The 19506-nt window shown below is 39.8% G+C and overlaps 3 protein-coding genes across 10 annotated transcripts in view; 1 reads left to right on the top strand and 2 right to left on the bottom strand.

Annotated features, from left to right (window-relative positions):
- The window catches only part of LOC124303045 (ubinuclein-1), a 12012-nt gene extending 8772 nt beyond the window's left edge, over nucleotides 1-3240 (bottom strand). For both annotated transcript variants that reach the window (XM_046759770.1, XM_046759771.1), the window contains exons 1-3: nucleotides 2988-3240; nucleotides 228-353; nucleotides 15-86 (exon numbers count right to left, since the gene is read on the bottom strand). In XM_046759770.1, coding sequence (XP_046615726.1) covers nucleotides 15-86; nucleotides 228-353; nucleotides 2988-3152 — 363 coding nt within the window. In that variant the 5' untranslated portion in view covers nucleotides 3153-3240. The remainder of the gene's footprint in view (nucleotides 1-14; nucleotides 87-227; nucleotides 354-2987) is intronic.
- LOC124303042 (tetratricopeptide repeat protein 17) lies at nucleotides 1880-19506 on the top strand. 6 transcript variants are annotated; one of them, XM_046759762.1, is made up of 17 exons: nucleotides 8509-8999; nucleotides 9372-9643; nucleotides 9781-9892; nucleotides 11004-11230; nucleotides 11321-11608; nucleotides 12016-12368; nucleotides 12534-12777; nucleotides 12857-13100; nucleotides 13185-13409; nucleotides 13506-13677; nucleotides 13773-13943; nucleotides 14041-14174; nucleotides 14252-14481; nucleotides 15084-15306; nucleotides 15798-16061; nucleotides 16265-16462; nucleotides 18291-19506. In XM_046759762.1, exons 1-16 carry the CDS (start codon nucleotides 8892-8894, stop codon nucleotides 16415-16417), a joined length of 3420 nt encoding a protein of 1139 aa, XP_046615718.1. In that variant the 5' UTR covers nucleotides 8509-8891; the 3' UTR covers nucleotides 16418-16462; nucleotides 18291-19506. The 6 variants fall into 6 exon arrangements, with proteins under 6 accessions (XP_046615720.1, XP_046615718.1, XP_046615717.1 ...); XM_046759764.1 differs by lacking the exon at nucleotides 8509-8999 and adding an exon at nucleotides 1880-1931 and having other exon boundaries at nucleotides 16265-19506; XM_046759761.1 differs by having other exon boundaries at nucleotides 16265-19506.
- On the bottom strand, nucleotides 3482-8338 carry LOC124303043 (uncharacterized). Of its 2 annotated transcripts, XM_046759767.1 has the most exons (11): nucleotides 8111-8338; nucleotides 7698-7819; nucleotides 5758-7609; nucleotides 5603-5673; nucleotides 5332-5524; nucleotides 5091-5257; nucleotides 4784-5001; nucleotides 4545-4673; nucleotides 4351-4463; nucleotides 4139-4246; nucleotides 3482-4060 (listed from the first exon to the last, which is right to left on the bottom strand). In XM_046759767.1, exons 2-11 carry the CDS (start codon nucleotides 7756-7758, stop codon nucleotides 3766-3768), a joined length of 3207 nt encoding a protein of 1068 aa, XP_046615723.1. In that variant the 5' UTR covers nucleotides 7759-7819; nucleotides 8111-8338; the 3' UTR covers nucleotides 3482-3765. The 2 variants fall into 2 exon arrangements, with proteins under 2 accessions (XP_046615723.1, XP_046615725.1); XM_046759769.1 differs by lacking the exon at nucleotides 8111-8338 and having other exon boundaries at nucleotides 7698-7921.

Raw genomic sequence — 19506 nt, 5'->3', positions numbered from 1 at the left:
AGTGTCAAACTCACCGCATCTGTATTATCAATAAATGAATCTGACTCGTCATATCCTGCCCCAAGGTCGACATAATCGTTGATTCCCTGATACATAAAATTCAAGTCAATTGGGGATTAATAATGAACGTTTTTTTCCTCGATGGAAAAAGAGAGGAAAATAAAATACTGAATAGCAGATTAGTGAATTAACGACAGCTGTTGAAAAAATACGAAATCAAAACTTACATATTTAGCTTCAAATCTCTTCGCCATCTCCTGAAGTTTCTCATCGTCATCGTCATCGTGTGGGTCCAGGCCATTGACAGTGTTGTTCTCATCGCCCTTTTTAGTATTTTCTTTTTTCCGTTTTTTCTGCACAAATTTATAACCATGATAATAACCGACTATTAGGTTCAGCGTTAAAGTTATTGCGTACATGCAGATGACGCTACATACGTTACGTAGAGTAATGTGAACACGTAGAATAGAGGAAGAATAAAGGCGGAAGAGAACGCAAAGGGTGCGCAAAATGTTGAAATCTATCAGGATACCATGCTGAGAAAGCAAGCTACAGTTTCAACGTATTATTGGCCGCAGTGCAGAAATCTGCTTTATCTCTACAATCCATAATGCTTTTTTTACAGACTGACCGTCGGTATGAAAGCAGAATAAAGAGCGTTTAATTCGTCGTATGGAATGACAAGCCTCATTCATTCACTCTCATATTCACATACACACGGTGTATACTTCAGTGATGAAGCTCGTTCTTCAATTCGACACGGAACGCTTTGTTTAAAGCAATTTTTTGTATCAGGGGTCAGCGTGTGGTGAAACATTATCGACTGGAGACAAGGTAGAGTGCCGTATTGTCGTGATCGCCTAAGTATAATTGCAATGGGCAACCGCTGCGGTGGCAACACAGTCGAACGATTGGCCAAAATTTCAGGACGGTTCACTTCTCTCACATTTGATTCTACTCTCCTGATACACGAAGAAGCAAAACGCTGACCAATTCCGTGGATAAAACAATACGGGAAAGATAACATTAATGGCGAGAACTGCAAGGAGGCATAACGAAAGAAGGACGTGGATTTACGCGACCTTTCGAATGCAATACAGAAAAAAAAAAATGGAAAATCACATCCATTTCTCAGTATGTTCGAGCGCGTGGCGGGAGGGCATTAGGTATGTATATTTTGTATGCATATAGTGTGTTGCACTATCACGGGAGAACCCGTCGCGATCTCATATCTCCCAATCAGCGCGAGGGCCGATTTTGTATGCCAACTAGACAATAGGTGAAAAAATAATGAAAGAGGCGATTAAATAGGACACAATTTCGTTGTATAAGCAGACAGGAAAATCGTGCGAGGGAAATTAACTAGTAGGGATTTTCCGTTACGCGTTTACGTATTTGCGATAATAGTCGTAGACGAGTTCACGAAAAAGATAAAAAATAAAAAATAAGAAAAAGAAATGAAAGACCAGAAAAAAGAAAATAATCTTACACTTATCTTTTGTTCGCAATATCTTAGAACAAAAGCCGATTAGAATAATGAAGTAGGGATACCAAAAAAAAAAGACGAGCTACTAGTCTACGCGTTTCGTTTGCACGCATCGAATTAAAAGTGTGAGGTGAGGAACAGGGATGGATACGTGATCTACAGTACGAGTGATGATCGATCAGGCTGAACCGGCGCGACGGATTATCCCGATAGTGAGTGAGAAGAATTGACAAGCGTCTTTATAATGGTCACAAAGCCAGCTGCATACAGTTTATTTCGATCGCTGGACCGCTTCCCATCTCCTCAACGTCACCTCAGCGGTGAATATGACAATCTCTTTTTTCGTGAAGTAAGGTGAGTTGTGGAGAGAGGAGGAGAGGAAGAGAGAAGAGGAGAGGAGAGGAGCGAGATGCGACGCTGATGGTAGCGAGGCAAGCAGAGACAGGTACAGGATGGGATCTGAAAGAATATAATAACGTGTGAGTTATAGGCGGAGGGACCGAAGGGAGGAGGAAGTATTTGCGCGCAGCACATCAGGTTGACAGATGAGAGTTGAGAGATGTTTTGCCTACGCTACGATTCGAGACATGACATATAGCGCAGTTCACGCGTTATAACCGCCTAGGATCGGCTCACTCGGAGATTTTTGCTCAACGCGTTAAAACCTTACGCAGGTTAGCAGTGCTGCAAACAGCGGATATAGATGTATGTACGAATACTTCGGTATAATATCACGTCGCGATGTGTTGGGTACGCGTGCCTGTGTGCCTGCGTATGCACATGGTGTTATGGCGAGCGCGAATATGCGACGCATATGTATGTGTGCACCTAGCGTGATGAGTGGTGGGTATAGGTGACTTTCTTGAACATCGATCTAGAAGAAATGTATGAACAACGCGACACGTAAGCATGCACCATACGATGCAGGACGCGTGATGATAATCGCGTTGTTGGGCAAAACACACGCGTTTGCCCATCTAATCGAACATTGTCACTCAATGACAAAAGCCACCTAAATCTACTTCCGACGACGGTCGCGGTGCGTGCATTAAAAAGAAAAGGAAAAAAAATTAGAAGGATAAAAAATATTGTATTTCAAGTAAAACAAGGAAAGCTTGTAGAAAATGGAAAAATCCGTCGAGTCTGGGGGGTACCTAGAGGGTCAACCTACCCCAACCTGACAGCGCCCCGATTAACCCGACGAGGTGATCGGAATTTCCTCTCAAACATGGCGACAGGCTCTTGAATCCTTCTGGCACGTAATTACGAACGAGGGAGACTATCTCTACCCTGGTACCCGATCTACCGCTGGGAATGAAATACGGCGAAATTCTATCTGGACCGGCACCCAATGGGGAAGTAACGTGTCAGCGGCGCGATACCGCCACTATTTATTGTTCGTTATTGGCTAGTTTTAGAAATATTCGCGTCGATTGATCGGTAACGAAAATTGGTAAACAGCCTCAACGCTCGCCGTAACCATTTTCTGTTATAAACTTACCTCCGCCGATCTGAGGAGCTCGCAGTAGTTGAACTCGGGACATGCCTGCTCGTTCGACTCTGGTAAGGTGAGCGTAAAACGGTACGACTGTACGAAATCCTCGCCCTTTTTCTCCTTTTTCGTTGTGCCCAGGGATTGAAAAGGAACACGTTTTTGTTCTGACATTCTACATTTGAGGCACAAATTAACACTGGTCGTCGAAATTCTTACCTACTGGCAACAACATGTTTAAATACACCACTCGCACGTCGCCATCTTTCATTTTACTGTTTTTAGAGAGCGCTGCCGTCCACCGCGATTGCGCAGTCCAACAATCATAAACACCCGGTGCATCACGGGACTGCCCGCATATTTTCAAAACTACCTATATTACACGTACACCGCCACAGGTTGCGCTGCTTCTTCCTAATTCAATGCGTATGTATCAAATTTAAAAATTGCATACTTGGGTTCTTATCGTGATGAAAATAATGTTCGTATTCATTACGAAGATAAAATATATTCTCTTTTTACATCGCATTATTACATTATTACAAATCGCTTGCTTATCAGCTACATATTAAATGTAAATAACGCTACTTAAATCTGGTTTAAAGCTGTAGAAAAATTTCATAAATCTCAGGAGATTTATCGTCGTCAGTCTTTCAGAGTCGGCGTTCGTCATAATTGTTATAATATACGCAATAATCCAATGCCGGCAATGGAAACCATTGATGGTCCTCAAAGTATTACATCCACTATACATACGTACATCCTTGGGCAAAAAAAAATCAATATTTCATCGACAAGTTTTGTTGTCCTCGCCTTGTTTTCTTCCAATTTTAACAGCGGAAAACTGTTGCCCAAGAATTTTCATTACATCTGCATGCTTTATACTCCTGCGGTCTTTTTTAACCGAGTGATAATTCTCCTTAACGTAGAGAGCAAAGCTTGACGGTGTTCTGGTTTGTGCTGGAGTTGCCGTCTGCATTGTTCCCGATCTTGTTGTTCGGTTGATCAAAAGTTCAAACTTTCCATAGCAATGACCACACCGCTTGTTCTCCACATTGAGCGATTTCGAATGCCTTCCTATGCTGTGAAGATAAAAATAAGTTAAAACCGCGATTTCAGATAAAAAATATGTTCACTTATTCAGAGATCATTTCTCTTACCTGTAACCACATTTCGTGCATCTGTACGTATACTTCGTCTTGATTTTATAATCGTGGCAACGCTTTATCGGTGGTAGTTCCGGGAATTTTTTCACTGCTTTGCTTGCCCTTGGGATAGAAATTTACAGAATGAAGTAAACGGTGATATGGAAAAGATTATCAATCGTTTTAGTCGGGCAAAGAAAGAATAGTGAGAGATGTTGGCAACTCACCATCCTTTCCAGTATGGTCCGTGTCCGTCGGAAACTTGGTTTATCAACCAGGCAGCAGCGTGGCACATCTCGTGGACCAAAGTGTCCCGCAGTCGATCCGGGGTGTCCAAAATCTGTGTAGAAAATAATTTAGAGAATCTTCATAAAAAGTGTTAGAAGCATAAAAACGCCAGCAATGATATTTTCTCACATACTTTGGTGGCCAAAACTATTCGTGACGATCTGACGATCCCGCCAATACTCTTTATCGACTTTTTGTTGTAACAGAAACCTGCTGTTCCACGCATTCTCACATTCCATTCTAAAGCCATGTCATCTGGCAGCTATACATACACGACGAAGATTGACGTTATTTGATGATTAATTTTTTTTACTGACAGTCGATTCATTACTAATAATTTCATCTCTGCCCAGACTGCAAAAACAAACTTACTTTTCCGTCAAATATCTCTTTGTTGTATAATTTGAACAGATATTTACACAGCTCCTCTTTTTTGTTTTTGTAATTCTCTCTGAAAGCCCTTGCTTCAGGATGACAATATTGGATCGGTATGGTTGCAGATAAAGAAGCCAAAAAACTTTTCGTAATCTGTTGTTGAGTACTTATAATATCGTTGAACTTCGATGCTAGTGGCATTTTTTTTGCTGGAACTGAAATACAAGATTTACTCAGTTTGTTTTATTGATTGTAAGTAAAAAACGTTGCTAATTTTCAACCTACATCCTCAGACAGGTCTCACCTTTTTTTGCATTTGGTTTTGGAAGAACGATTTCCCCTGGATCAAATTCACTTGTGCTAGAATTGCTTGCATCCTCGCTAAACGACAGTCTTCTTCTGTTCAAATCCTTGTCTGATCTTAGGTGGCAATTATCGTCGTCAGAATCTGAATCGCAAATTGCAATGGCTCTGCAACAGGGTAAAAATGTATGCAATCAAACTTGGAGAGAAAAAAATGTGTCGTTTGCCTATTGCGGACATACTTCTTGGTGGAGGCTGAAATTAACGTTGGTTGTGGTTTTGGTGGGAAATTCTCCTTTGATACTCTAGGGTTCGTCAGAGCTGTGTAATAGAAACTTTCGCTGCTGTTTTCAGATGGTGATTTATCATTAATAAAGCTGTCTCTGGAAAGTTTCTTCTTTGTCGAATTAAAATTTGGCCTTATATCCTTGGTGACTGAAACACGATCGCAATTTTTCACACAAAAGTTCCAAATTGTATTTAAAATGTTGTTTAGATTCAGTCACAACTTACAAATTTCAAACTCGTCGTCTTCAGAGCTAGATAATATTCCATTTTCTATAGCAGCCTTTGAGGTCTGTTTCCTGCAGAGTAATCGGTCATTATTATTTATGAAAACAACAGATAATAACATACGATTTTATATCCAACTAGAAACCACCACGTACCTTTCAGTCTGACTCACTTTCCTGTTTATCACCTTTTTCTGTGTTCGGAGATCGGTTTGTGGCGTAAGCACAGCGTCAGCTTTTTTCCTCCATAAATCCCCATAAAGCTTGTCTAAAATATTGGCACAATCATCAATGTGAAGGCCTTGAGTAGCAGTTACTATAGGCTGATTTTTCTTCTTCTCATCTACGGCTGGTTTTGGGCGAGGCGTTGGCGTTTTGAGCTGATCCGGACTGGTGTTCGTCTTTTCTGTACTGCCAACTCCGAGGGGAGTTTGATTTTTCAAAACGCTAGTCTTGCCTTTGTATATGAAACGATCTAAGGGACCCGGAATGCTCATTACCTTTTCAGACGTATCAGGCTTCAATAATTTCCCTCGATTATTGGGAGTCTCGTGTTTGAGTTCAAATCGCTCAAGGCTACTGTTGCCAAAGCTGCTGTTTCTGTTGCTCTCTGAAATGATGCTGGACGAGTTGGTCGAACCCGGTGAATTGTTACTCAGCCATTCCGAAATTTCATTTTTTTTTCTATCCGACAAACCGGCGTACTGCTGCTCCTGATTAGGCGGATCTACGAATCTGCTGATGTGAGTTTTACTCAGCCGCAAATTTTGTGGCGATTTGTCTATTATTTCCTTGTCCGAACTTGATTCTGTCATCAGGAGATCAGACTCTGTTTCGTTTATCACATTTCCTCTTTTGACCTCGTCTGGCCCATCTAGTGAAGAACAGGACAGAGATTTGCGTGTTTCTTTGAAATAAGGAGAATCTATATTCGGGGTCCAGTGAGAATTGGTGCTGTTATTCCCTCCTTTGAATATTCTCTGCGCATCCTTCTTCGTCAGCTTCACAGAATCGTATGGTTTTGTCACTAACAGCGATTTGGAATTAGATTTTGAACTAATATTTGCAAGGGATTTATTTCCTTTCTGATTCTCACTGCTGGTCAACTTGTTCAGTTTAGATCTTCTCTTACCAGTGCGGAAATTATCGTTATGTTTTAAATCTGCACTCAATCTTCTGCTAGATTCATCATTCGAAGAAGAAGACTCGCTAATCACTTTATACTCAACCAGTAAGCCATTGTTTTGTGCAATATTTGAATCTGGGGTGAAATTTGTGCTGCTCGAACCACTGGTGCAGTTGTGAGAGTTATTGCGACGGTTTAAGAACTGTGCAAATTCGGCTCTACCAATTTTTCCAGAGTTTTTATCACCCCGTTCATCAGAGCCAGTCAGTATTTTACTCACGCCTTCTGTACTGCCCAGCGACAAGTTGTCAGTTTCGAGATACCTAGAATTGCTTTTCTTAGATTTTTTAAAGACATCTTTTTCGATTCTCAGAGTATTAAGGACGCTATCGTCGTCGCTGTCCAGGGTAATTACACCTTTGCAGTCTTTGTTCGTACCACAATTTTCTTCGCTGTCCGAAGACTCTAGCACAATTGTGTCCGTAGGATTATCACGACTTTTTTCTTTGCTCCGATACAACGGGGTATAAACTGTAGATTTTTTACTTTTGTCCGCACAGGGTGAACTTTCATTGCTGTTGGTACTGCTGGCGCTAGAGTTACTGACTAATACTATACTACGATTCTCACAAGTAGCATGTCTCAAATCATTGCTTTTCGGATACGAGGGTTTTTTCTTGCCAATAGTGTCAGTAAAGCTGTCAGAAAGTCGCAAATTGTAGTTCTGAGAATCCGGTGAACTCGAGCTTTCGGATCTGCAAATCTCTGCATTGCGATAGTTGCACATTCCCACATTTGTGTTAGCTGCACTTGGATTGTTCTCTTTAGCAAATTCTTGCTCTTGCTTTAGATTTCGTTTTTTCTTTAATGAGAGGTGGAATGCTAAAAAATAAAAAGAATAAATCGAAGTCAAATTGAAACAGAGTTACTCTTACTTCTTTTTAGTGAAAAAAAATAGACTTTTGCTTACTTTTTGGAGCCAGGTTGTTTTGTTGATTGCGAGTACTAAACTGCTGCCTGGAAAAATTCATGCTGCATTTGTCGACGCTCTGTTTCGCAGGACGTCTCTTTTTCTCTATTATACGTTAAGAGCTGCAGGCACAGAGACAAGGATAAACGGGACTGTAAGGTTATACGCTCAAATGAAAATAGACGAACAAGCAGACAGAGAAACCTAAGGTTTTTTTGTGATGGTAAAGACCGTGAGGTGAAAAGAGTCGTAGATCAGGGTTTACAAGTACAGAGTTAATACAGAAAAAAGGTCAAATACAAGTAAACAAAGAGTGTCATCGATTCGTAGAAAGATCTGAGAGCATTTTTAACCGGGTTAAATTTTGAATGATGAGTGGTGCGTTACAACCGAGGATAATCAGCCAATCTTACCTTTCAATTATGGTTGTATAAATATCTTTGCGGTGAAAAAATATCCCGGGTTGCGGTTAAGCGGAGCGATAATCATGCAGGAACAATCGTCAACTTGTTTTGAACGTTCCTGCAATCCGTTGAGATGCGATTGCGCCTTCCGATTGGTTGAAACTGGCAGGAGGCTATAGACTCTCGGCCAATCAGAGGCGAGTTCTTGCCAGACGCTGCGGCGCCATGAAGCACCATGGAGGCAGAGGGATAGAGTGGGAAAGAAAGAGCATTGAAAGCGTCCGGCTTGTAGAAGGAGAGAGAGAACGTAAGACCAAGCCTTCTATCTCTACTGACGCATGCGCAGTAATCCAACCCATATGTCGTCAAGCCCACGGTCTTACATACGCCAGTCTGTAAGTCAGCTGCGATGGCTGCAGGCGGTTATAGCATTGCGCATGCGTTGTTAAAGAAAGCAATGTAATGCCTTACCATGGAACTAGTGTCTTACATTCTCTTTCTCTTTTCAATAGCAAGATAATTTCACTTGTACGAGCGTGTTATACCTCTCCTACTCTAATCCTATGGGCATCGCGGTAGCTTCGAAGGGGGGGAAAACAGCAGACGACGACAAGGCTGGAGACAGAGAACAGCAGCACAGTGATTCGCCGTTGTTTGTGTTCGACGTTACGCTGCTGCTGATCGCGCTCACGCAATTATACTCAACGTGCAAATAAATGTTGTTTGTCTTTGTTGGCGATGTGATTGTTTGTGATTATCGACATCGACGGAACCGGTAGCGCTACGCACGATGATGCTCAAATCGACCAAAGTCTTTCTAGCCTTCTTTGAAATAATTCTAGGCATCTCTGCTACCACTCACTGGGTCGTTACCGAAAATGGGAGAATTCAGTCGCAGGTAAGTTTCGTTATCATTTTAGTTGCGACACGCAAGAATCGCGATACTCTCCCTTTCATCCTTTGCTAATTTCGCGTTCTACCTCATACAAGAGTATTTTCCACGAGGTCGCGGTTATCTGCGCGTCCAACTTCGACTCAGACTTATCTTTCCCGGTTTTCACTTGCAAGGAATCTCTATCTTGGTGTGAAACTATTCGACCACCAATTCCGACTACTGAGCCAATGACAACCTCGAAACCATGTTTTCCTCAGGGATAAAACGCTGCTTTTGCTGAACCATGTTGAGGATAACCTATCATCGATTTGACCCACTTCTCAGCCTGCGATTTTCTTTTCCAATTTCACCTCATTAGCCTTCATTTCTTTTTAGCCGGATTCCGTGTTTCAAATGCGCCGTCCTTACGACCTTGTTGCCTTCCTCGAGCAAGAAGATCGTCGGAATGCTGTTGACGCCTTGTACAGACAACTTGTGGCCAGAAAGGCTGCTATTCACAGTCGCTGCGCTAGCCTGGACTCTGCAATGGATGTCGAAACTCGATTGTACTCTACAGACCCTGATTGCCTGTTGGCAGGTAAACCCCTCGCCGATGTAGATCTCTATGCCAGCGTCGCGACTGATGGAAGCTACAGAAATGGCGTTACGTAAGATAGAACTACATTTTTTATTCATTTTACAATTATTTAATATTTGTTGCTTCAATTCTGTCCAATATCCTCAAAATCATTCATACTGGTCTCTACTCTTGACAATGAGTTGTCTAGTTCTTAACTGTTTTCAGACAAAAGGATTATCTGCTAGACGGTGTTCCTAAGGACGGGAAGAAAAAAGTTCCTGACTGCAAAAAAACATTTCCTTTGGATTTCAGCATGTTCACTTTCGAACATTTGAGTGTAAGACAAAGATTTGAATATGAGAGAGTGTTTTATCATCTATTTCGACAGTGCAACAGGGTGGCCACCCGTCTGGAAAACCGGGAAAACCGGGAAATGTCAGGGAAAAATCAGGGAAATGTCAGGGAATTTTTTGGTTGGTCAGGGACTTTTTATAGAACTCACGGATTTCAAAAGCTTTGTCCATAAAATTGAGATGCTATCACCGCATCGTCACAATTTTTCTTCTCTTCTTATTGACGATTATAAGCTTAGTTGTTGATTGTCATATGAATTCAGTAGTACGAGCAGACATCGGTTTGATTTATCTATGGTCGTCACTGCATGTGGGGACGCAAGTTCACCGACGCCTAATAGTCTAGAAAAAACGAAGCGTCAGGTTTTTGGCAGTAACTCAAAAAGTAAGAGCGCTAGCGAAAATTTTAAAAAGATTCTTAAAGAGGAGGGAATTTCCAATAAAAAAGCACAAGCACCCGGAATTCTATCTTCAGTATTAGTAATTTTAATTTAACGCTGAACATAGGGCTCTGCGCAACTGTTACGGCATAGACGCGCCGTGTCTAGACAGTACACCGCATAAAATAATTGTTTTGCTGTATTAAATATCAATTCAAAAATTTGGATAAATTGTGGTGTATTCTTAACGTTTAAAAGAAAAATGTCCCATTGGAAAAAAATTTTTAAGTTTATTTTTCAAAAAGTTACACATTCGTTAATTAGTCATAATTCTTCGAACCTCGATTTTCATTGCAAACAGCATAAATGTTCAAATAATAGCTCTAAAAATATTTCGCTTGTTGGAGCCCCTTCTTAAATATATACTTAACAAGACCAAGCAAATGGAAATTTTCATTTTTTGTCAACTTTCAAAAATCATAATAAACGGAATGAACAACTTATAAAAACTTTTATAACTTTAATATATTTGGCCATACTTTACCTAGGTTACTATAGTTTTTAGTGATTTCTGCACAAATTGTGCATCAAAATGTTAGGGAAAAATAATGATTTTAGTCAGGGAAAACCGGGAAATGTCAGGGAATTCCGTGAGCGGAATTGAGTGGCCACCCTGTGCAACCATTAATTTTCAACAAGCAATTTTATTCTTTAGGCAATGCGGAACAGGAAAAACTTGACCCAGCAGCAGGAAAAGGGTCTGATAAAGTACCTGCCGCCTGGAACGGATCTCAATAAGTTTGGACACCAAGTTGCTTACGGTCTCATAAGAAACAGCAGCTCTTGGCTCCACTTTAACCTCGCTGCTATATACTGGCGGGTTAGAGGAGACTCGTACAACGCGCTCGAGTGCGGTCGCCGGGCCATCGTCACAGCTCCTCGGTACGAAACACAGTTTGTTGTTAACAATTATCAATTATTCTTGCACAAAATTTTTGAAGAATTGATAAAACGACATTGAAAACTGTTCAGGAGGTATCGTGACATTGCTCTGCTCACGACAGGAGGAATATTACACGCTGCAAAGCACTCAGGTGAAGCAGCAATAATCTTACACACAGCGATAAGCTATGCCCCTACTCAGAGTCACCAACACTTGGCACTGGGTCATGTCTACGCTGCCCTCGGCGACTATAATCGATCGGTGGCTTGTTACGACAATTGTCTCCGGCTAGCGCCGACGATGGATCAAGCAAGACATGCCAAGCATGCGATACTGTGTCATCAAAAGCTGGAAATAGCTCTAACCTCGCTTCTCCAGTGCGTAGAATTTTTTAAACAGATATTACACGGAGCCATTGATCAGGGAAATTATTCATATAGTTGGAAAATTTTGTGGCGGCATGCAAAGAGAAAGTATCGAGCTTTTTGCCCATCAAAAAGCAAAATTTTAAGAACAATTTTTTCCCTTGTAATTGGTTCTGTGACTATTGAATAGATCATACCCGTATTTTCCGAGCATTATTTATTAGATACTCGACTTGCTACTATTCGATAGAATTTGAGTGAGGGAAAAGAAGTTATAATTTGGTCAGGACGAGACTATTTGCCCGTTTGAGTATTTTTAGTGGCTGTCATAAATTATATTCTCTCTAATTGGAAAGCTGGTGCGAGGTATAGTCGAATTTCTCCTTGTAAAGCGAGAATTATATGGTTTTATTTTGTAGGCAACTGCAAGATATCCTGGCTGAACTTCACGCCTATCATGGACAGCAGGAAGAATGGCTTAAGCTCCAGGAACGCGTATTATGGGAGCAGGCGCCCAAAGCGGCCTTCATCAGATTGCAGAATGGTAATATTCAGGAGGAGACTCTAGGCACCATTTTGACGACCAGGGGTCAGTCCTGCATGCAGCGAGGTGGCAACGATGCCATCCTGACCTGCGACGTAACAAGCGAGAGTCAAATGTTGGCACACAACTTGCAGATAGATCTGAGCGTCAGTTTCCAGCTATTGAAAAACGTTGAGAATCAGCTCACTAAGATCGAGGAACAGATGGCTAAATCGAGAAGTTGGCATGGTAGCGTGTTTTTGCTATATTTTTTTTCATACTTTCGTTCTGTGAAAACCGTTGTAAATCTGTTCGTGCTCTGTTCCTACTTTCCTTCTACACCTTTTATCTGAATTTCATATACCAAATTGATTAAATTAGTTTCTTGCTTCAAATTTTAGTCTATTTTTCCAGCAAGTAAGGATCGCACGATTAAGTCGACCGAGTTTCCCAAGGAAAGGGGACCCGAGTTTTTCACCGTGTTCATGGAACCGACGGGCAGACCGAAGTATCACAATTTTAAGATCAAAGAGGGAACCGAGGAATTTGAGAACGAGAAATGGCCCAGAGCTTCAGACTGCGAGGGTCGGTTGCCACTGTTGACCGATTCGAAACAATACGTTCCAGCATACTTACCGCCGGAAAACAAAGGCTACGCGTAGGTGTGACATTTTTCAGCTTGTTTCAAGTCTTTTTCCTATTGTTTTGTCTGAGCGATGTTTTGTTTCAAATTACAGAACTCATTTGTTCGTGAGCGAACTGATAGGCATTGATCCTGGCAAGGAACATTCGCTTCCGTGGTATCCACCAGCCTGTGAAGCACCAAAAACTTTCGATGCCAAGTATATTTCTACGACGCTGTTAAAAGCAACAATAGGAAACAACTTGCCAGACTCGTCGTTGTCCCAGGTTTTGAAAAGTCTAGTGAAAGACTCTGAGCTCGCCGAAATCGGACAGCGGATTCTTACTGCTACCAGAAGCGTGAGTACATGATTATTTTGCCTATTAAATCGTGTAGACATTTCTTTGCTTCGTCAAAATTACGGATTTTTATGGTGAATTCAGAAAGTCGCTGCACCTTGGGTTTTGTCAATGCTGGCTTCACTGCACTGGCGAGTCGTCGGAAAGCCGAGAAACGCTCTGGACTGTCTTCAGTTGGCACTGTCGACGGTTCCAAGCAAATTCCGAGACGTTCCCCTAGTTAGTATAGCCTCCATAAGTCAAAAAGTTGGTCTCATTGAGGACGCGCTGAGAGTGGCTAGGGAAGCAATAGAAGTGAACCCAGTCGAGGTAATTTGATTAATTGTAAGATATAAAGTTGTCAAGAAATGAATACAAAGTTCGGATTTTTGACAACCCAAATTCTGTTCTTTGTCTCACTTTCAGCCCATCACCAATTTCCTATATGGCTCTCTCCTGCATGTCAAAGGTAACAATTCAGGAGCTATACACCATCTGAAACAAACTCTGCGAGTCGACGTACATGCCATAAATGGACGGGCCTTAACGATGCTCAGAACATTGGCATGTCAGGAATGGTTGAACAATGGAGGACCCGGTGAGTTTGTAAATTCCTGATTTTTTTTGGCGTTGGTGATTTTGATACGTGGCTTAATCTATTATCATTCAAATTGTGTTATCGTGGAAACTAAGATTCTGCAGGAAGCCCCGGTGGCACGGAAACTTGCGGAGCGCCTCATCTACCGCCAGAGATGATAACTAGGCACAAGCTTTGTGTAGGTGAAGCGGTGGTGTGCGACAGCGATGGGAAAAACTGCAAACACGTGCAATGCGATGCAGTGAGGACGACTGGAGATACGACCGGTTGGCATTTCTACAAATTTTTCTTTTCCAACTCACAACAAATATTTTTTCTCTCTGGCTCGATTTTGCTCACTGATATTTGATATTACGAAAACAGGCAGTGCAAGGTGTACAAGAAAAGTGGAAAAAGTTATCAAGCATCAGAGTTTAATTGACACACTGATGACAACTGGGAACGAAGGCGGCGCAGACGAATCTGAGCTGGAAAATATGGTGAATATGGAGCAAAACGTAAGAATATTAAACCGGTAACGTGAGCTTAGGAATTGCATCGCGATTATTAAAGTTTTTGAAAATTTTCTGCACAGTCGTTTCACATGCGGATATCTTGCGGCGACGATGTCAAAGAGCCCGGGGTCAATGTACTCGATGATTTTTACGTATCCATGACTGAGGAAGGCTCTAACGACGCTGGTTTACAAATTCACGATATAACTGGAATGTTTTCACTCAGTCCCAAGGGATGCAGGGACATGCGGCATCCGCCTTCTCGCTCTTTTCAATCTATGTGGCATCATATCACTGCCAGAAATATTGAGTGAGTGCTGTGATCTGACGAATTGATTCCTTTTCAAAAAGTCAAAGGAACGAAGAGAACTATCTAAAAATTCAAATCGGATATAGCTGTAAAAACGTACCTGAAGTAATTAAGATACTAGGTTCAGATAAAACGGTTATGGAAGAACTCCAATTTTAGGTCCTGAACAGCCTGAAAATGTAACGGAATTTATTTTGCAAAAATTAGTGACCAATTTGATTAAAAGTCTAAAATTTATTAGGAGTTGTGCATCAATCATAAAAAAATTGAGTTGTACAGTACGTCACAGAATTCATACGATTTCGCGATTCTAACACAGTGATTATCGATCACTGGAGACAGAATTCGTCTTCTTTGCATAAACTTTGTGATCGGTTGTAGGATCGACTTGGGGCTAGGAGCTATCCATTGATCGCAAAAAATTTGAGCAATACATTCAGTCAAACACTTCATTTTCGCGATATTTACAGAGTCTACATCGACTGCAGGAAATAATTGATAACAAATTGAGTGAAATTTTTGCTATCGAATTTTAAACGAACGATCGAACGCATGCTCTATCCATTATTGGATCTTTACTTCATAAATTTCTTATTCGACAGCATCAGTCACGACCTAAAACCCTTAAAAGACGGTCCTTATCAGCAGCCGATATGCGAAGGAGGAAATCCCGACATCAATGACGTCGCGAATCTGGACGCGTTATCAGAAGTCTTGCCGAATATGACGGAATTGGACAATGCTGAATGGCTGGCTCTCATGGCTAATGATCAAAAAAGCACCGTCGAGCAACTGGGAGCCGGAATAGCCGTTGCTTTGCGAAAAGTTAGTTTCATCATTTGAGAAGAATGAGTGTCAAATACCCATCTGTTTTTTTTCTCTTTGTATATTAGGCGTTGTCCACCAACTCAGCAACTTTTTTTTTCAACCTCTCGGATCTGATCTATAATGGTACTGGTTAAAGGTACTTTATAGACATTTTTTAAGATTTTTTAATTTACTCGTTTCGGAAATGGTCTGCTTTGTTTAAATGAACTATTTAATGCGATTTATGTTATATTTTGATGGCATCAAAATCTTTTTGTTCGGCTTCAATCTTCCATGATATACGGGTTTTAAAAAAAACACCATTTCCGAAATGAGTAATCTAAAACTCTGAAAAAATTCACAGAGAGTACCTTTAAGTAGTACGCCTACGTAACTAATTATGGAACAGATCTGAGAGGATAAACAAAACGTGGCTGAGTTGGCGCAGAACAAATCATATATGGATCTAAAAAATTTTCAATTACTCGATGTGCACAATCAACCTCCAGAATTCTCGATCGTGGACTTTAGCGACGGCCGCTGCCTTGTACTGGCGAGTCGACGGTCACAGTCGAAGAGCGGTCGATTGCATCAGACAAGCGTTGGTCAATGCGCCAGATGGAATGCAGGACGTTCCACTGATAACGCTCGCATCTTTGCTAAGCAAACGCGGCTTTCATCAAGACGCTTTGCGGATAGCTGACCTGGCGCTGATGAAAGGACCGGAATTTGTGATAAATCACTTCTCTATGGCGAATCTGCACACGGCCGTGGTGAGTGAGAGGATTGCAAAATTATTACCAATTTATTCATAAGGTTTTCTCATTATCGAGACGTTTTGAAACATTTGTTTCTTTTTTATGCAAATGAAGCAAGAGGAAATAGATAAGAAAATAACGAAAAAAATTGATTTTCACGTCAAGATCAATTTTGTTTCCCCTCAGCGTTACTTCTACTTTGATTTTCTTCTCGACAGGGTGATTTTGAAAAGGCTATAAGTTTTTATCGATCGTCGCTAGCTCTCGATCCAAACTTTGAGCCGGCTCGCAGCAAACTTCAGGCTATACTTTGCCTCCTTTTGTTTGATGAGTCAACGCAAACTCTACGTGAGATGACTGGCAACAACTGAGAAAAAACTTTATACCTGCCTATATATACTACGCGAAATCCTAAAGTACATAGTTCATCGATGATAATTTGCCGTGACTTGTGGGATGTCATTTTTATTCGTCGCTTGATTTTTTCAATATTTGAACAGTACTCATAAGATGCGGTAAACAAATCTTTGATCGGAAAGTAACGAACTGACTTTTAATCTTAGAAAAGAGAGGGATTTATAAATATATGCATATATTTATATCACATATATACCAATATATACTATACGTGAGGCGTGCCATGTTGAAATAATTGAAATACATAGATTCTGAGGTCGCTTTTTCTCCGATGAGACTCACTCAATTTCATTCTATAATCGTTGAAATTTTTGTCGTTATGAAAAAAAAGTCTATTTATTTCATGATATTATAATACCTAAAGTATAGTAGGTATAGAAAGGTATGAAACCGGTACCTCTATTTCGGGTATTACACCTAACACAGTGTGCATGATAATTCCAAAATCCATGTGATCTTTATGGGACGTAAGAGGAATTTTTTTTTTGTCAATATGCATAGCTATTTCTCGAAGTCATTTAACTAATTATTTATTTCACTACGTAAGAAGATATCATTAGGTTCTTTTCGTTTATTTCCTTTCAATGGGTGACAGGCGATAGAGTTGTAGAAGAAAATAGATGATATGCAATTTGTCTCCAATGATTGGACTAGATTTTTCCTCGTTTTTCGTTATTCTAGCTTGTCAGGTTTTTTTAGTTAGATTATTTCATTCTTGGTATCGTTACTTCAAATGCAATCGCAGGTGGATTCAACTAGAATATTTGCATACACACATAATGTAAATAATCTTATCTATTCCGATGTTCGTTTCGATCAATAAGTGGGAGAAATAATACTTTTGAATGATATTTTTTCAACGAAAATAATAGTATTTATATTATAATGTTGATTAATCAACCGATCAACTGAATTCAACATTAAAATAAATATAAGTATAATACACCTAGTATATATGCCTATGATTATCCATTACATAGTGTATATTCGAATCTAGATACATATAGATATAGACAGAATTAAGAGTAATGAAATGAAAGACAGAGTTTAGGGATAGGGGAAAAAAAACTAATTCAACAGCTTTTTTTTAGATTCTTTTATTAGTTTGTTATTTATCATTTTTCATAACTTCTTTGCTTGCGAATTAATTTTTGACTACACCTATACTTGTAGGTTTTGGACTCAATTATACATAGTTTTAATTTTTTAAGACCATAATCTAAACAGTTTTACATATATGATATGCATAGGTAGGTAAAACGTTGTGATATCCGTTTTCCGTTTTTATTCTTTCGTTTGGAATGAGGTTTTTTTTTATTGAGAAAGATGGCGGATGAAAAAAGAGAGGAACAGAACTTAACAGGGTAGATGTCGTGTGGCATCGCGTAGCAATTTAGAGGCTGTCATATTATGGTTTACATATACATGTATATGTATGAATATATACACACTGTACATAATAATTCTATTATATTATATAAAAAAACAAAGAAAGACGCGGTCGCATGCTTGAATTGAAAGAAATTAGCGATTTGCGTGAATATAAAAAAATCGCTTCAAATCTTTGGGTTTAAATGTGAAAGTACGTTTTTTGAATGTAAAGTAGAAGAAGAAGAAGCAGAAGAAGAAGAAGAAGAAGAAGAAGAAGAAGAAGAAGAATAAATAATAAAGCCATGAATAATTGGAAGAAAAAGTGAAGAAATATCACTGCATGAAGCACGGTTATAAATTTCTTATTTTTTTTGCAAAACATATTTCTAATCATCTCACATCTCACAGGTAACATGATAAAATTTGACACGCATTACAAGTTTAATTACTCTACAGGAAAAAATAGGTAATGGGGGTGAAGATTGAAACTATGAAGCAAGAAGAAAAGGAATCAATAAGGATAGTAACAAATGAAATGGAGAAAAGTTTTTAAAAAAATGGAATAGGATGACAGTGGTTATAGAAACGGAAATTTAATCTTATTTGAGATTCGTTACCATGACTAAGCGAATCAAGGCTGTGCAAATAACGTATCATGATTAAATCATAACCTGTATGTAGAGTAATGTTCATTAATATGTTCCCAGTGGCTCACAGTGATATCTTTCTTGCATCAAAGCGGGAACGAGTTTTCTTTCTAATCAAATTTCATGTGCTAATGACTAGAGACGTAAGTGATAACAGATACAAATGATACGTTGATCACAACACGTAAAATTTCTACACAAAGACAGCTCGTTTCAGTTTCGATTTCAAAAAAGATAGCGAATCACTGAGATCCCATTAATGAATATACAATGTATACTCAAGTGATTATGTGACGGCCGGATGGTCCGTTATCTGCTATAATGAAATACGCATGCGATAAGATTCAAGAGTAGTTATTTGCCAGGGTGACCAATCGTCACAAATTCATATGACAGCCTTAAAAATGTTGCCAGCTGTCTGTGTTGAGCACAACTGCCAGCGGCAACTGTTAAAATTTTTGAGTTTACGTTCATGACGGTTGGTCGCCCTGGCAAACATCGGTTCTCGGATTATAGCGCATGCGCATTACATTGTAGCAGATGATGGACCATTCGGCCGTTAGATAATCACTCTGTATATATATACAATTATACACCTATGTACCTGTCACGTAAGTCGAAAGAATGACGAAGTACGCTGGTGATTTAATTCAATATTATTATACATATAATATTAATATACGATAACAATGAGTCAGCGGTATGTTTATTAAATATATTATTATTATATACTTGTGTTTGCTCTGTACCAAAAAAAAAAAAATTGCCCCAACGAATCTCCGTTATATGCTATATAGACACATGTATGTACGGGTGCATTGTATGTACATATATATGAAATATAAAAATAAGTCATAAGAACGAATAAAATTTCACTACGACGATGTAATGCCTGGTGATATAATACATGGTATATCATAAGTTACGTATATCGTTGTTTTCCAGTTGTTTCAGTTTGTTTGTTTATTTTTTCTTTTAATATCGTCGGAGTGAATTTTAATCCTTTTGCTTATTCATTTGCCGAA

This window comes from Neodiprion virginianus, chromosome 4 (genome assembly GCF_021901495.1).
Source record: "Neodiprion virginianus isolate iyNeoVirg1 chromosome 4, iyNeoVirg1.1, whole genome shotgun sequence".
NCBI lineage: Eukaryota > Metazoa > Arthropoda > Insecta > Hymenoptera > Diprionidae > Neodiprion > Neodiprion virginianus.
Note: the sequence above shows the minus strand (reverse complement) of the source record. Positions and strands in the feature narration are given on the sequence as shown.

Coding starts and splice junctions, on each gene's coding strand:
- LOC124303042 (XM_046759762.1), top strand. CDS start 8,892: ATGATGCTCAAATCGACCAAAGTCTTTCTAGCCTTCTTTGAAATAATT. Junction 11,231..11,320: donor GCCATCGTCACAGCTCCTCG/GTACGAAACACA, acceptor AAAACTGTTCAG/GAGGTATCGTGACATTGCTC. Junction 12,369..12,533: donor TAAATCGAGAAGTTGGCATG/GTAGCGTGTTTT, acceptor CTATTTTTCCAG/CAAGTAAGGATCGCACGATT.
- LOC124303043 (XM_046759767.1), bottom strand. CDS start 7,758: ATGAATTTTTCCAGGCAGCAGTTTAGTACTCGCAATCAACAAAACAAC. Junction 4,464..4,544: donor GAATAGTTTTGGCCACCAAA/GTATGTGAGAAA, acceptor TTTTCTACACAG/ATTTTGGACACCCCGGATCG. Junction 4,247..4,350: donor GGACCATACTGGAAAGGATG/GTGAGTTGCCAA, acceptor TTCTATCCCAAG/GGCAAGCAAAGCAGTGAAAA.